The following is a 17,739-nucleotide window of genomic DNA, read 5'->3' as shown; positions in this document are numbered from 1 at the left end:
GTCTTGGAAGGGGGTTTATGCTGAGGGGACTGGACCACTTGCCTTGATGTCTCCTGGGCAAGCAACTTGCTTGTTCTTGTAGTAACAGTCCATCTTCCTATATTGTTTTGTTTGTGTATTCTTTTGACAGTAAGGGGAACCCTTTTACAGATAAGTTACAAAGGAAGGCAAATAAACAATTATCTTCACTTTGCTGTCATCATTTGTACAACACTTTATAGTTTACTTGACCATCACCAACAATGTTTGCTTCCCTGATCATTTCATCAACCTCTTCGTCTGTTAACTTCTCTCCAGGTTTGTCATCACGTGAAGAAGTTCTGCTGCCCTAACATAGCCATTGCCATCTTTATCAAACACATGGAATGCTTCTGTAATTTCTTCTTCACTGTCTGTGTCTTTCATTTTTCTTGCCATCTTTGCCAGAAATTCCGGTAAGTCAACTGTGCCATTACCATCAGTGTCTACTTAATGAATCATATCCTGTAATTCTGCTTCCATGGGATTCTGCCCAAGAGACCTTATTACCATCTCTGATTCCTTTGTTGTTATAGTTCAATCACCATCTTTGTCAGATAGTGAAAAAGCTTCTTGAATTCTGTAATCTGCTCTTCGGTCAGTTTTCAGTCATGCTGCAAGTGCTGCTACTGGTCTCCGAGATGCGATCGCACAACCATTGGGTTTGTTAGCTCCACTCAGACTAATTTGAGTTCTATTAAAAATTAATATTAGTCCTGACTTGAAATAGTTTCCCCGCCCCCCCCAAAACAAAACAAAACAAAAAAATCATTATTTTTTGAACACACTCTAATGAGACTAAGATGTATTACTGAGAGAACTTGTCTGTAGCTATCCATTGATCTTAGAAATTTGTTTTGTTTGGGATAAATCCATGCATGCATGAACTGGAAATCTAGTAGCTGCACATTTTGATTTATTCTCATAGAAGACAAGTTACTTGGAGAGACCTCTCAGAAGGGGATATTGTATAAAGATATTCCTATCTCATGCAAATGCCTATTGAAAGGGAATCACAGTGGAGGGAATTCTCAATAATCAAGATGACCTGTAGCTAACATTTAGCTCTCTTTCCCCAGCTCTGTTGGTGTTTGTTCTGTGGGCCAATTTCAAAATGACCATGGTGACAGGATTACTCATGGGCTCGAAAACATAATGTTCCCTGCACCAAAGTTGACCTAACTGTGACCACTATCAAGAACTCAGGCCTCTAATGGTGGTGGTTATGTGTTGTAGAAGAGGTTCCGACTCATAGCAACCCTGTATAGGGTTTCTGAGGCTGTAAATCTTTACAGGAGCAGAAAGCTTCATCTTTCTCTCATGGAACAGCTGGTAGTTTTAAACTGCTGACCGTGAGGTTAGCAGCCGCATTCATAACCATAGGCCTCGAATGTTGTTGTTATGTGCCGTGGAGTCAGTTCCGACTCATAGCGACCCTGCACAGGGTTTCCGAGACTGTAAATCTTTACGGGAGTAGAGAGCCTCATTTTCTCCCGCAGAGCAGCTGGTAGTTTCGAACTGCTGACCTTGCGGTTCGCAGCCCGATTCATAACCAGTATGCTACCAGGGTTCCTTATAGACCTCGAATAGCAGAGGACAACTCTGGGTCACTGTTTGGACAGCATTCACCAAGGGAGCCAGTATAGTAGTCTCACAAACACATGCTCTGCATTAGAAAGAAGGACCAGAAGGCAGTGTGTAGAATGTGACAGGAAAACCATAAATTCATTAGCTAACTGGAAAAATTCCATTCTTCATTTGTTACTGTTGATGTTTTGCTAAGTTTTCTTTATGAGAAAAAGAATTGGCAAAGAAAGAAATGGCTATGATTCAGCAATATCTGTGAACTTTATCTCATTTAGTTTTCACAATAACCTTAGCCCCATTATGGAAAGAAAACACAGATTCAGAGAGTTAAGTCTCACATCTAAAGTCTCATAGATGGTAAGGTGTATTGCCAAAGTTAGAATCTAGATCTGTCTGTATTTCTTTTGGTGCTGTTAAGTGCTGTTGAGTTGGTTCTGACTCTTAGTGACTCTGTATAGGGTTTCCGTGGAGTGGCTGGTGAGTTTGAACCACAGATCTTGAGGTTCAAACTGACCTGATGGTCGAGTGTCTATCCTACAACAACACACCATACTACTTTTTAGGGTACTGTTGGAAGTCCTACAGTAGATCTCAGTGTGTATCTGCTGTATACTATGGAGGACATTCGCTCATCTGCTCCCTTTTGCTAGAACCAGTAGGGGGTGGTAAACTGAATTTTTTTATCTCCTGCATGTCTCCTTAAGTGCTAGTCAATGGGATATGGATAAGCAGAAGACTACCTGAAGAGAGGGAAAGAATAGATGGTGGGCATATATTCCTGCTAAGGCTCCTGGTATACCCTGGGCCAGGTAGAATCTCAGGGCTCTTTTCTTGGTTGCTTCCCCAAAACTTCCATAGAAGTATAAAGGGAAATCTGGTTCAGTGGACATTCAATGCACAACAATCCCATTCAATGGTTAGAACTTTAAATGGTACATCTGGTTGTCTGCTTTTGGAGTGCTGGCCTGAGATATCAATCTGTACTAACTTAGAGTCAATACCTGATTGGTCAGGGACTTAGAAAGAATATAGAAGACCTGGGCTGCTGGTGGTAGAGGGACAGTGGAGTAGGTGGCAACTTTTCAGGGGTGATCAGATCTAAGCTTGGAACCTTCTTAAGTTAGACACATAGCCCTGTCTAATATATACCTAGTCTTGGTGACAAGCAGGGATTATTTTCTGGATCACAGGTTTGACCTAATTCTTACTTGACACCCACATGATTCAGAGAGATTCTTCCTGTGTTTCCTCCTCTTGGAGGTCTCCTCCTGTAAGTGCTTTAAATGCTTTATAAGATAGTTTGTCTGACTGTAGAAGAATCAATGGATTTGCATTATGGTGTTGGAAGAGAATATTAAAAGTTCCATCGATTGTCAGAAAAACAAACAAATCTGTGTTGCAAGAAGTAGCTGGAATGCTCCTTAGAGCCAGGATGACCAGATTTCATCTCTCATACTTTGGACATATTATTAGGAGGGACCAGTCCCTAGAGATGGCCATCATGCTTGGTAAAATGGAGGACCAGTGAAAAAGAAAAAAACAAAAACAAAAACAATGAAATGACTTACACTGTGGCAACAACAATGGGTGCAATAAAGTTTTGATGAAAGAATGAATGAATTGATAAAATGAGTAAAAGCATAGTAAACATGGGAATAATTTTCATTAACCATATATCTATATAAATAATAAGCATACAACTCCTGATATTTTCAGTGAGAATTCTTTATTTAAAATAGGTTAAATGATTTTTACTAGATTAAATACAATACTCTACAAGTGCAACTTTAAAATCCAATATACCAAACGCAGTAATACCAGGTAAGTGCTCTCCACCAATCCCCACTTAATAGAGTTCCAATGAAATACCTTAAAATTCTGAGAATATGTGACTTTGCTTAGAGAAAACTTTCCAAAGCAGTGTCACATTTCCTGGATATAATAGTGGCATGCTAATAAGATAAAATCTATACTCTTAACAGCTAGACAACAGTAATGATCAAATTTAGAGACCTTTACACTTGCTTTGATGTTACTAATAGTATCTTTAAGTCACAAAGACAGCCTACACATTTATTTTGACAAAAGAATAAAAGCAAGAAGGAGGCCTACACTATTGTTAACCACTTTTATTTACTAACGCATGCTTGGTGCTGTTAATATCTTTGCTGCAGAAATTTAATAAATGTTTTAACCAAAAGACACACTATGGGGACAAAGCCGAAAAGCTTGTGGATACAATATGCAGCTAATATCTCAAGGCTTTTAGGGCTCTTGGAAAGGCCAAGCATTGTGCATAATCTGGGGTTGCTGGGCCTTGTTTCCCTGCATCGATGTTTGCTGAGTGTCTGGGGTCATTGTGGTATCCATGGTCGTTTCTCCCTGCAGACCCAGGGGTGTAGTCACATCAGCACCATAGGTCTCATAAGCATCAGCTAATCCGGGGGTCACCAGTGGGTCAGCAGCTGCTGGAGTGACCCCAAAGTGTCCCCTGCTCTGCCCTGCAGGGCCCCTTGCCAGGCTGGGAATGTTGCCTTTAGGAAATGCAAGAAGCCCTCCATGGGCACCAGGTGATACCTCTAGAAGAAGAGCTGGGTTTTCTGGATTGGCTAAATTGGTTTCTGGCAAGGGGGAGCCTTGCGCACCTCCTTCTCCTTTCTCAGGACCTTTGGTTGCAGCGACTGGGGAGTCGAATTCCAGGGTAAAGTCACCACCCTTGCCTTGATTGGGGGGCATTCCTCCAAAGCCAGGTCTCATGCCTTCAAATCCTGGGAACATAGATCCAAAGGCCATAGGGCCTCCTCTGCCTCCCTAGAAAAAAGCCATTCACCAAAGAAGAAATTATCATATATTATAGCTTGTCAGATTCACTGAGAAGCCATAAATTCTGGTAACACCAAGGAATTGTCTGACAGCTTCATGCTAGCACATTTCACCTTAAATCGACTTTGAAATGAAATGGAGAGGATTCTATACTTGTATGGGTGTTGAGAGGTCACGATTCTTAACCTCATTTGCTTGGTATATAGGGAAGGGGAACAAGGAGGCAATGGAGTAAGAATCAAGACTTCAGGGAAAAGTTAGTGTGACTTTAACTTTAGGAAAATATTTAGCAGTTGAAATGGGTAATGCAACCATAAAACAAATTGAAATCTATGACTATATTTGTTGAGCAGTGCTTTAGAGGACCTTGTCAATGGCATTTCTCAGTATCTCTCAAACTAAGCCCCATTCAAGTGTGTTAGCAGATGAAAGTAGATAAAAATACTTTTGTCCTACTGCTTCTAGGAGCTCTGGCAGCATAGTGGTTATGAATTGGGCTACTAACTTCAAGGTCAGCAGTTTGAAACTACCAGCCATTCACAGGAGAAAGATGAGGCTTTTTGCTCCTGTAAAGATTTCCAGCCTTGGAAACCCTGTACAGGGTCACTACGAGTCAGAACTGACTCCATGGTACTTAACAACAACAAAAACAACTCTCTTCTAGTGCTTCACTCTTCAAATCACATTGTTTGCATCCTGTCTTCCAGGAATCTCACTGTGCTGGCCCAACTACCCCTCTTTCTCTTAGCTTTATTGTTAACCAGACCACATGATTTTGACACTATTTGCTCTTGTATTTATCTTTTCCATGGCTTAGACTGTTGTTAGGTGCCAACAAATTGGTTCTGACTCATAGTAACCTCATATAGGGCTTCTGAGGAGTGGCTGGTGGGTTTGAACTGGTGATGTTGTGTTTGGTAGTCCAGTGCTTATCCTACAGTGCCACACCTGGACTCCTGGATGAGGTTAAGCATATTGAAAATAGGAATCTTATTTATCCTGTCTGAATAGTATCTTTCTAAGTCATGGTGTGGTGCGGTAGGATAAGTACTGGTCTTCTAACCACAAGGTTGGCAGTTCAAACCAATTAGATGGCACTTAACAACAGCAACATGTATCTAAAATACAAAAATGTTGAGATGTGTTATTTTTTCAGTGATAGTATATGTGTGTATTTATTCACTGATAGGATTTTTAACTGATAGTGGCTTGTTAATTTAGTATGGTTTTTCCTTTGTTTTGTTTGTGCTCTAACAGATGTAACAGGCAGAAGTTGCTAAGGAAAAAGCAAAGTTGTGTGAGTGTACTGATCTCAAATTTGAAATTGGTAATATGCACTGAGGTGGCGCTGTAGGATCTGCACTGGGCTATGAACCAAAAGGTGGGCAGTTCAAACACATCCAGCTATACAGGGTCACTAAGAGTCAGAATTGACTTAACAAAATGACATCAATGACTTATCATGCATCTTGAATGTTAAAATACTCAAATTTTAAATTTGATTAATTTCAATTGGCTAGATTTCTAAATTTGGAGGTCTGCGTTACTTGCAATGCTGTTGGAGCTGTTGTTTTGAGGGGTTAAGTCATCTGAGAGGGAATGAGAATCTTTTTTGGTTTGAAGCATTTATAGTTCAGTAATGATGGGTGATCAAGAGAGTTTTCTCTTATGATCATATACAAGATATGGAGCAAAACGAGTCATGCAACTTTACTTCTAGTCAGCATAAAATAATGAAGGACAAAGGACTACCAACTAATGGGCATTACTATTCTTAATCTACCAGGCTGAAACCTACTTATGAGAGACTATTTCTAAAGAAAAGAATCTTGGGACTTTCTTCTTATATCTATTGTCCACAGTACAATAGGCGCTTTTCAAATTTAAATTTATGTTCAAGAATGGTTGTCACTCAGCATCCAAAGATTTCTGACTATACAGAAATCTTGGGATGCTGCTTTGGAATCAAAGTTTTGATTCTGGAGTGGAAAAATCTGCTCTATATTTGGCTACATTCATGGCAAATGTCGCTTGCATCCAGAAATCTGTGAGTGTCCTTCTCTGGCCATTATTATAAGAAAAAGAGTTTGAAGATATTACTCACGGCCATTTCTTCTGAGCTCATGATGCCCAATCTGGCAGGTGCATTCTGTTAAAAAAGAAACAGTGCAACATATTTTGAACCAGTTGCCTTCTATTTCCTTCATAGCTACTTAAGACAAGTTAAAATGCATTCAGTTTCTCCTTGATCCTTAATTATTAATGCATGTTCCAGAGGCAGAACAGAGAAGTGAATGATTATTGAATAAATGTAGCCAATTTATATAATTCAAATAGGAACACTACCTCCTTGTCATTTCAGTTGCTAATTTAGGTATATTTATTTGTGATACATTGTGTGAAGTCTGGATTTTATAATTTTAGCTCTTAAGAAAACATCAATTTAAAACAATGGATTGCAAACCACAAGGTTGGCAGTTCAAATCCACCAACTGCTCTTGAAAATCCTATACAGGGTCGTTATGAGTCAGAACTGACTCCACAGCACTTAGCAACAAACTATAATAGAATATACACTTACCAATTGATTTGCTCCATAGGGCATGTAAAACATTCCTGGATAAAGCTAAATATAAAGATAATAGTCATCATAAAATGCATTTTTCAGGGGAAAAACTATTAAGTAAATTGTGGACAGAGAATTGGTGTGACAAAACTTACTGGAGATTGCTTATTTTGTGGCACTGGTCCTTGAGATATCAAACGGGCAATTTGGAAAATCTTTAAGTGGTAGAAAATTGATTAAATTATTCATCTTTGTAATAACAATTGCAAATCACCATTATGCTAACTTCTAAGAGTTGTAGGAAAGACATTTTCAGATGATTAGTATGAAAAAAAAGTATTTGATTCTTAAAAAGCAAAGAAATCCATTATACTTCAAAAACGGAATAATTAAAAAATGTCATTATTTTCCTGAAGCATAGATATCTTTTTCCAAAAAAGTGTTGAGATCTGTACTTACTGATGGACCTTGTGGGCCAGCAAAATCCATTCCTGGTAACTACATCACAGACAAATATTAAAAATTACCAACAGAGACAAAGTGAACCGAACATACTCTTATTTTGTTTTATAATTATAACAAAGTTATAATAAAATCTGGAGTGAGTTTCCCCATTTGCTTTCTTTGAATGTTTTTAGGGTAAGTCACTAGAGTTATAACTTAAGTGTACAATTCCTTTTTAGTTACTGACATGACTCAGGGAAATAAGGCATGCTGTGGACTAATGCGCTGAACTGCAAAGTTGATTTGAACCTTAAGGTCAGTGGTTCAAACTTCTTGGAAACCCAATACAGGGTCACTAAGGGTCAGAACTGACTTGACATCACTTAACAACAACAACCACATCACTGTTGAATAGAAAAACTTAAACTTTGTAATTGGAACATACAAGACTTGAATCCTGGTTCTGTAACTAAATTTTTGTGTAACCCTGAATATTTTTGTAACCTCTCTAAGTTTCAATGTCATCCTTGATAAAAAGGGTGATGATATCTACCTGTAGAGAGTTACAGGTAGTATTAATGGGTGATATCTACCTTTACAGGGTTATTGGGAGTGTAGTGGAATGAATCCACCCTTACAGGGTTTTAGGTAGTGCAGTGGTTTCCGGTGCTAACCACAAGGTCTGCAGTTTGTGCCCACCAGTGGATCTGCAGGTTGCAATGAATTGGAACTGACTTGGTGGCACGTAGCAGCAACAGCGGCAGCAGTCGCGATGATACAGGGGAATGTTAATGTCTACAGCAGACTGTCTAGGAGGTACTTCCTTTTGATGTGCATTGTTCTTTTCTCTGCATTTTTACAAAGTACTTTCTGCATGATTGTCTCTTCTGTGGTCCGGCAGAGAGATAATAATGCAAATTACTAGTTGCTATACTGGGGTAGCAATCATTTTTCTCCATTTTTTCAACACTGAAAGAGACCAATAATAGGAAGCCGGGCTGTCTCTAGTCTCTCTATACTCTGAAAGTTAGCCTCTTCTGCAACTCAGAAACCAAGTTTTATAGCTAAAGAAAGACTATTTTAGAATCCATGTCTCATCTTCTATGACTGAGGACAGAATGAATATTTATGTGGGATAAGCACTGGACTGCTAGTTGCAAGGTCAGCAGTTCAAACCCACCAGCCTCTCTGCAGGTGAAAGATGAGGCTTTCAGCTCTGTAAAGAGTTACAACCTCAAGAACCTTAAGGGTCACTATGAGTTGGAATGGACTCGAGGGGAATGGGTTTGGTACACAAAAAATAAGTCCCAGGTATGTCAGACTGATTAAGAACATATTTGTATTTTGTGCGTTATGCCTGAGGGTTGTATTTATTTGAATGTATCCTGAAAATTGTGTTTCTTTCATGAAGTTAGTGGGTATCCTGACCTGCAATTAGAGAAAGTAATTACCTCAGGTTTTGGTGGCATTTCTGATGGGGCTACCTGTTGTTGAACCACTGGTCCCTCAGATTGCTGCAAGGGAGGCTGTCCCTGGTGAATTGGAGGTTGTGGCCCTCCGTTCTGGATTGTGCCTTGGATGGCAGTTGCAGGTGTGGGCTGAGCGAAAGGTTTCTGTCCAGGTTGTTGAGGCTGCAAGGACTGCTGTGATGGTAGAGGTGGGGGATGAACAGGCAAAGAATACTCATACTGCAGAGAAATTTGAAAAGACAAAATAAAAAACAGGAAGGGATGGCTCATGGAAGTGTGTGTGTGTGGTATCGAGAATGTTTAAATCAAAAGGGATTGGGGTGATTTTTACATGAAAGCTGGGCTAAGGGACTTGTCTTGGAGCTGCATTTGCATAGAAAATATCAATGTACTCAGAATCTGTGTTATTTGGAGAGTCCCAGGAACCATGCATGGCTATTAATGAAAAGGTGGAAGGTTGGAGTTTGGGGAGGTCTTCAGATGCCCACCTCCCTGACCTCCTTAGGAGTACCCCTGCTCATGAAGATGGGAACTACCTGATAGAATTTACCATTTCCCCTTATTTTCTTCCATATCTGACTGTATGTGTCTCTATTTTACAACTTTTTTCACTGTATTCTAATTATTTGGTATGTCATTGTCCCCCAGTTACAGGTTTTGATTATTTGGTATTTGAATTGTTTTCTGTGAATTACTATTATTACCTGTCTATTTAGCGTAGTGGTTACGAATCGGGCTACGAACCACAAGGTCAGCAGTTCGAAACTACCAGCTGCTCCGCAGGACAAAGCTGAGGCGTTCTGCTCCCGTAAAGATTTACAGCCTCGGAAACCCTGTGCAGGGTCACTATGAGTTGGAACCGACTCCATGGCACATAACAACAACAACAACATTCTAATATATGACAACATAGCTATAACACATAACAATGCCATAGAGTTGGCCCCAACTCATGAAGGCCCCATGGACAACAAACAAAAGGTCACTCAGGTGCTATTGCCTTAGTTGGCAGTGGATCGATCAGGCTTTTATTATCCATAGAGCTTTCACTGACTGATTTTCAGAGGCAGGTCACTAGGCCTTTCTTTCTAGTCTGTCTTAGTCTGGAAGCTTGTTGAACCTGTTCAGCATCATAGCAACACACAGACCTCCACTGATGGGCAGGTGGTGGCTATGCATGGAATACATTTGTCAGGAATTGAACCTGGGTTCTCCAGGGTGGAAGGTGAATCACCAATATAGACAAAGCAAATAGGGGGAGATTTTAAAGTCTAAAGTTTCAATTATTGATGCAACTATACCTGTTGAGTTTCATGTTCCCTTGGTCGCATCCATGGGAAAGAGGAATGTGGTGGGAGGAGACCATGCATCCAAAGAGAATTAAAAGATTTCCCAAAGCCAAATCTAGAATACTAAAGATGGAGGAAAAACAGAAAGAAAGAAAGAAAAAAAAAAGACATGCTTATATTTTAATATTGTCTTAAATACAGTGTTGTTTTCTCTAACATCTATAGAAAGTTTCGAGATAGGAAAATCAAAAGTATGATTGGTTAATTTTACATAAATAGGCAAAGGCTCTTTTTAAAAAGTCCTATATTTTGGAGTCCTGCTGTGGTACTGTAAGATAAGCACTCAACTACAAGGTCGGTTTGAACTGCAACGTCCGTGGTTCAAACTCATTAGCTGCTCCTTGGAAACTGTCTACAAGGTCAGTATGAGTAGGAAAAGACTAGATAGCACTTAACCATCACCACCACCACAACAAATATTTTATTCTGAACAAGATTGCAATATACCCATAAACTTGTCTAGCTTTTTAAGTACTTATATTTTAGATAAGAGAATAGCATTGATAATCCAAGAAAGGATTTTTTTATTAAATGAAATGTAATATAGTTTTAATTTTTCTCTGCCACTTTACCCCAAAATGTTATTTTGTTCTAGACAATCGCATTCCTTCATTTGCTCTTTCAGTGTTTAGGATATTGTCTGTTAACAAACACATTTTAATTATAATGCTGCTAATATCATTTCCACCACCACTTTGAATATTTGTAATTAGAGGTATTTGAAAATAATGGTTACCTGAGGAAGCATGTTTAATCCCTGCAAACTTCCCAACTGTCTCATTGTCTATCAAGAAAAAAAGCAGGTTAGTGTTTTCTTTTCTGTTGTGACTCTTCACTGACCTATTAACAAATGACATTATTAGTACAAACTTTGGAGTGGGTCAATTTGAATAAAATACACTGCAGTATAAATGTGATTGCAAAAACATTGCTTCAGTGATTCTGTTTCCCTTCAATTAAACAGAATTTGTCTTTTACAAATTTAGCCCAAAGAGAAATTAAAAAAAAAACAACAACCTACAGATAAAACAATCTCCACCTTCTTCCCAAATAAAATGGTCCTCAAAATAGTAAATACAAAAGCATCAGGAAAAATGATAAATAATCTGAATAGATTGTCAAGAAAACCACCAATTCAATAGAAAGTCAATTTCATTTTTAATGGGAAGAGATTTAGAGTGCTTTGGACTGAGTTTAAGCTACAAAGTAAGAAAAAAGCCCCAGTGAAATTAATTTTCATCTGAAATAAGCATCTAGCTTATAGTTCTGACTACTCTCTGACAATCATGATGCAGAAAAAATTTTGCAAGTTATTGTGAAAAATTTGTAATCATATCTATTTTTTTCTTCATAGCTGTCAATATTTTCTATTGATAGTTGTCAAAAATTTTCACTTCACTGGGTTTTTGAAACAATGCATATCAATATAACTACAATAAGACAAACATAAGCTATGTAGCAGGGATTATAGTACAAAGTTAAAGCTCTTTATAGGAATCCTTATAAATAAACTTTATTCAGATAAATATTCTTCTGGGTAACTTTTATATATACATTATTATAAGGAGAAGTAATTACATAGAAACCATTTGTGACAACAGAAACATATTTTAATTAATGTAGTAATGGAGCGATGGTGTGGCGCTGTAGGAAAGCACTGGCCTGGTAACAGCAAGGTCAGAAATTCAAACCCATCAGCAGTTCTTAGAAACCCTATACGAGGTCTGTGAGTTGGAACTGACTCAAAGGCACAGGGCAACAACAACAGCACCAGCAGTTAGTCCTATTAAGGTAGTCATTATACTAACGTATATAATATATGGAGTCCTGGTGTGGCGCTGTAGGATAAACACCAGACTGCTAACAGCAAGATAGGCAGTTCAAGCTTACCAGCCGCTCCTCAGTAACGCTATGCAGGGTCGCTATGAACCAGAACTGACTCTATGACATTTAAAACAACAACATACAGCATATATTAATGGATTCCAAAGCCTTCAAACCAAACTTACTGCCGTCAAGTTAATTTCCACCCATAGCAACCCTATATAGGATTTCTGAGACTGTAAATCTTTACAAGAGCCTCCATCTTTCTTCCACAGTGTGGTTGGTGGATTTGAAATGTTAGCAGTCCAATGCTTATCCTACAGCGCCGTGTAGGGACTTCATATTAAAGTATGTTGCTGTGAAATTCCGACTCATAGCGACCTCTCTAGGGCTTCTGAGGAGCAATTGATGAATTTGAACTGCCACCTTATGGTTCACAGTACAGTCCTGATCCTACAGCGCCACACCAGGAGTCCATATTAAAGTATATTAGGTTCAAATTTACCAACTGCTCCTTGGAAACCCCTATACAGGGTAGCTATGAGTCGGAACCGACTAGACATCACTTAACAACAACAAGGCATTAATTACTTGTATTATTTTATTTCACAAATAGATGACATTTTAAAGATTTAAAACACCTGAGTTTAAAATTGCAGTAAAATGATAAGATGAGACTCTAATAAATGTCATAAGGTTCTCCAAACCTGCACAGGATGACAGCTACAGACTTCTGAGGAGAACTGAGCCCATCATGTTTTTTTCTCTCCTTAGGAACATACCAACGTCAAGATTCTATGCAACCACCTGACAATACATACCTCAAGGCTCAAACTGGCCATGCCGGGGGTTCCAGGTTGCTGAGGAAACATCTAAATGGAAATAAGAATCATGTTGAGTATCTTTTGGTGAGAAGCTTCCTTAAATGAGCACTGGGAATATTGAGAATACCATTTAGTATACTATCCAGTTGACTTGAATTTCTGGGCAGAAAGAATGAAGTACAATTTAAATTATCTGGAGAATTAACATACTATTTAATAATTTCATTTCCACATGAATCATCTACTCTTTGATTGCATATTGATGGTATGCTGCTTTAGAATCAAAATAAATGAGAAGTAAAGAAATACAAACTAAAAGTAGATAAAAAGTGCTTCATATTATTTTAAAAAATACATATAAGAAACAAAGGGGACAAAGCTGAGCTGAATTTCACATGCTTTTTACAAATTTCCATACTTCTAGCTTACAGAATGTGGCATGGGATCACGGTATTAAACAAAATCATATGCAGAAATTGAACTTACTTTCCATTCAAATAAATTCAACAAATCCTCTATTATCTTTAGTGAAAGATAATTATCTTTCACTAAATGTGTAAAATGTTGACCTGAGTTTACAGTTTGGGGTTATCATATCAAAAGTATTTTTATTAAATAAAAAATATTCTGTTTGAATTATTTAATGGAAAACTGATTTACTCTGTAAACCTCCATCCAGTTCACAATAAAAAGTTTAAAAGAAGAAAAAAAATTCTAGCATCAAGTACTATTATTCTCAGTGTGTTCATTTAAAAATTGTTAAAAATATAGCTATATTTAAAACTAACTTTTTAGAGTTTAAGTTATATTTCTTCTTAAGCCAAGCTTGATGAATATGCACAAATACCAATGAAAAAGGTATGAAAGAGGATATCTGGTTCTTTGGATGTTTTTAGTATATAGCGTCAAGGGATTTTAAGTCTTCCTTCCTTCATTTATAGCACAGATAACTTCATAGTAGTTGAGTAAGTAGTTGATAATAACTTGCTCAAAAATATGAATTCCCCCCCCCGTAGAAAGTAATTGATAATAAAATTATACTATGCATTGAGTATACCCCATAAACCTTTTATGAATGAGGTATTGACATGTTTTTCTGGAATATTTAAAATATCTTTTTGAGAAGAAAAATTATATATTTAGGCTTGACTTGTTGCTCTTGGAATATAAGATTGATGCCTGAGCATCTATGTAGAAAAAGGCCTCAAATAAGCATACTGTGACTTTAGAATCAATAGGAAGTAGCCATTGGATTAATTTAAAATTATGGACTCTCTCAGCCACCGTTCCTACAGTGTTGTCTGGTGTCTAACCATCAGGAACCTCTTCTAGGGCACACTCTCGAAAAAACTCTGACTTACCGGCACAGCAAAACCCACTGCTAAGAGGCACATGATCAATATCAGGTCCTTCATTTTGAAAAGTGGGATCTAAAACAGAATTGGGTTGGAGAAGTACATGAGATAATTGAAAGATAGTATTTTAAATGTGTCTGAAACAACCTAAACCCCAAGCCAAACCCATAGCCATTGAGTTGATTCCGACTCATAGATCAGAGTAGAACTGCTCCCTAGAGTTGCCAAGGCTGTAAATCTACTGGAGCTGATTGCCTCATCTTTATCTGAGGAGTGGTTCTGCGTTTTGACAGTTGACTTTGAGTTTAGAGGACCAACGTGTAACCAACTACATCCATTGTTGAACAATTGATTTGATTTTGTTGCTGCGGAACTGGTCAGTTTATTTGGAATTAATTGACAATTTAATTAATAAGCAATTGAAAAATAGCAAAGTCTTTTGTTTATGGAGCTACAACCTAAATGAAAATATAGGAATAATCTCATGCATATTCCTTTATTTATTATTTTTTTGATGAAAATATACACAACAGAACATACATTTAATTTAGCAATTTCTACACGTACAATTCAGTGACATTGGAATCTTCAAGCACCCATTCTCACTATCCTTTTCTAAACTATTCCATCACCATTAAAATAAGCTCATTGCCCCTAAGCTTCTTAACTAAGCTTTCAAGTTGCTGATGTTTTGTAAATATTTTTTAAATACTGTGTTTAAAATAGCAGAATAGATCACACATTTTAAAATCCTTTCCACTAAATGAGACATTAGTTCATTTAGTATAATTCATAGGAATTTATATTTTGTTTTTCCTCTGATCAAATTTTGAAGTCCATAGTGTGATACAACCAACAATCACTTTACAGAAAAATCTTTATTTGCAGACATATATAGTATATCATTTTATATTTAGGTTACCCATATGGACATGCCAAAAATCTATCTTTTAAAAATAAGTTGAATATTTTAATTTTCTTTTACACTAGTGGAAAATCTGTCTCAAAGTTGATGTTTCTCAATTTCCAAAACAAATTAACTTCTTAAATTTGTCCTTCAGCTCAAAGACTCTTTATTTTTACATCAATGGAAATTTGAATAGCCAAGATATTTACGTTCTTCTAAAATTTTTCTAAATTAGGCACTATCACTAATAATCAGAAATAGTTAAAAAATTTACAGATAAATCTTTTTTGCTTAGCTGGAAAGTTATTAGACATGTCTGCTCTGGGACAGGTAAATGGTTTATAATAAACTAGAATTCAGCTTTGGGTGATATATGAAGATAAATCCTTTTTATAAAATCTGCCTGGAAAGAAAACTTACAGGAAGCACATGTAAATCATAAAATCACATTTTACCTTTAATGCTGACATGTGCTGTGCTCTCGAGGCCTGGTGATGCCAACCAAAATAAGGCTAAGAAAAGAAGATTTGAATTTTTCTGGACTGTGCCTGGGACTTGCGCTGTACCTCTCATTCAGGGAAGATCTGAAACCTTTATTTAAAGTGTCAATCCACCAATCAAAATGAAGCAAAATGGGGAGGGAGGGAGGAAGGGAAACCTCTGCTTCTGCAACTAACCCGCACCCTTTTATTGCATGCAAGGACATTTGCCCAGTAGAGTCTCATTATTTTTAATTGTAACTCAGCCCCTATATTTATTTAGGGAACGCAATTGCAGGGAAGACTGAAAAGGAATAAAGGACATGGGTTCTGAAGACAATCATTTTGGTGAACTGGGGGGGAAATATATGTAAAGCAGGTAGAAAACAACTCATTATACAGGTTTTTATCTGAAGATAAAGCCAGAGACCCAGTGCCAGCATGCTCAAGATTTTCACTTTCATGTTTATTGTGGTAAAAATAACGTCTTTCCCTCCCCTTAGCACATATAGTCTTGAAGGAAACAGTCACACAACTTTCTGGACCGAGAGGATGAAAATGTTAGATAATGGATAGGATAATAAATATGTTGTGACCTTTTCTTCATAACTTTCTAGATATTTTCTTATCTGAAGATAACAGATTAGAGCTGGCTAAGAAGTTGGAAAGGTTCACTTAAGGTAACAGTTCTGTGTGTTCTTTGTGGGAAAGAGATATAAATTAGAATGTTTTCCATGCAACATCAAGTCAATGGGCACAAAGGACAGTTACTTTTTAGAGTAAACTTATTTCTAGGGACTTAGTATCAAGCCAGGTTTGCAAATCATATTTGCATCCCTTAGAAGGCTAACATTAATATGGATAGGTTCTCTGTGAAGAGAAAAAAAAAAAGCGTCTTCATATAGATTATCTGCTTTTCTGATTTCCCTGCCCCTCCTTGTCTTCCCAAAGGTGAGATTTCAGACATGGTTTTTAATGATTAGTTTCTTAAGAAGGGATGAGTCAGTACACTCTAAAGAAGTAAGGAACTTGCCAATTACAGGGAACATTGAGGAAGCTAGTATTTTGGGAGAAAGATGGCTTTAGACTCAAGTGTTGACCTAACAGTTTCAAATGAAGTTACTCAAGAAACTGTCTTTGAAAATCTCCATTTCTCATTGATAAAACAGTTATCTTTAGCATGAAAAGAAACTGTGTGAATATGCTTTGTAAACAGCAAAATGTTATTTACATGAAAAATATTTTTATTTTGGAATCCTGATGTGGCATTGTAGGATAAACACTGGACCACACTTAACAACAACATTATTATTTTGGCTTCTCCCTTGTTCTTTCTCTTGTTTTATGCTTAATCAGGTTCCTTAAACTCTGAGTCATTGTTTCTTTGTCTGTAATATAAACTTAAATACATAATTTATTGTTGTTACTGTTGTTAAGTGCCATCAAGTCATCTCCTACTCATAGCTATCCTGTATAGGGTTTCGGAGGAGCTGTTGGTGGGTTTTTACTGCTGACTTTGTGGTTTAAAGTCTAGTGCTGATCCTACAGCACCACACCAGGAGTACTTTTGAAGATTAGGTGAGACAATAAAGATGACACCCAGTGGGTACTCAATAACTGGGTTGATTATCCTTTTGTGGAAGAAACTACATGGAACCACAAGACCAACAGGTATGTGTGTGTTCATTTGTGTTGTAGAAGGAGTGGGACTGACTATTAGGCCCATAAGTTCCAGGAGGGTAGGGAAGGAACACGGTGGAAATCATTTGTTGTGTTTGGAAATTGTTGCTGAATCCCTGTTGAATGCTGAAGTGGGAAATAAGTGATGACTGCTTGTGAGGAAGATTTAAAAAAAAACTCATATGTATTTTATCCTTGAATCTATTCCGACTCATGGCTTCAACATTTTTCTGTCCTACTCAACACTTTTTAAAAGATCTCTGAGGCTATAAGGCCCACCAATTGTCAGTTTGTTGAACTGTGATGGCTTGTATGTTGTTGCGATGCTGGAAGCTATGCCCCAGAATTTTAAATACCCACGGGGTTACCCATGTTGGACAGCTTTTGAAGAAGTTTCCAGATGAAGACAGATTA

At 37.5% G+C, this 17,739-nt stretch overlaps 1 protein-coding gene and 1 pseudogene across 1 annotated transcript; both read right to left on the bottom strand.

Moving 5' to 3' along the window:
* Window positions 1–199: 199 nt before the first annotated feature.
* LOC102836407 lies at window positions 200–617 on the bottom strand (annotated as a pseudogene).
* A 3,253-nt stretch (window positions 618–3,870) lies between these two features.
* AMBN (ameloblastin (enamel matrix protein)) lies at window positions 3,871–15,636 on the bottom strand. The gene is made up of 12 exons (XM_006873792.1): window positions 15,622–15,636; window positions 14,266–14,334; window positions 12,902–12,952; window positions 10,993–11,040; window positions 10,209–10,319; window positions 8,867–9,126; window positions 7,836–7,842; window positions 7,454–7,492; window positions 7,150–7,209; window positions 7,010–7,054; window positions 6,533–6,577; window positions 3,871–4,416 (listed from the first exon to the last, which is right to left on the bottom strand). Exons 1-12 carry the CDS (start codon window positions 15,634–15,636, stop codon window positions 3,871–3,873), a joined length of 1,296 nt encoding a protein of 431 aa, XP_006873854.1.
* Between the last annotated feature and the right edge of the window lie 2,103 nt (window positions 15,637–17,739).

Source organism: Chrysochloris asiatica, unplaced genomic scaffold (assembly GCF_000296735.1).
Source record: "Chrysochloris asiatica unplaced genomic scaffold, ChrAsi1.0 scaffold00254, whole genome shotgun sequence".
NCBI lineage: Eukaryota > Metazoa > Chordata > Mammalia > Afrosoricida > Chrysochloridae > Chrysochloris > Chrysochloris asiatica.
The sequence above is the reverse complement of the archived record's forward strand: the minus strand, read 5'-3'. Positions and strand labels throughout refer to the sequence as shown.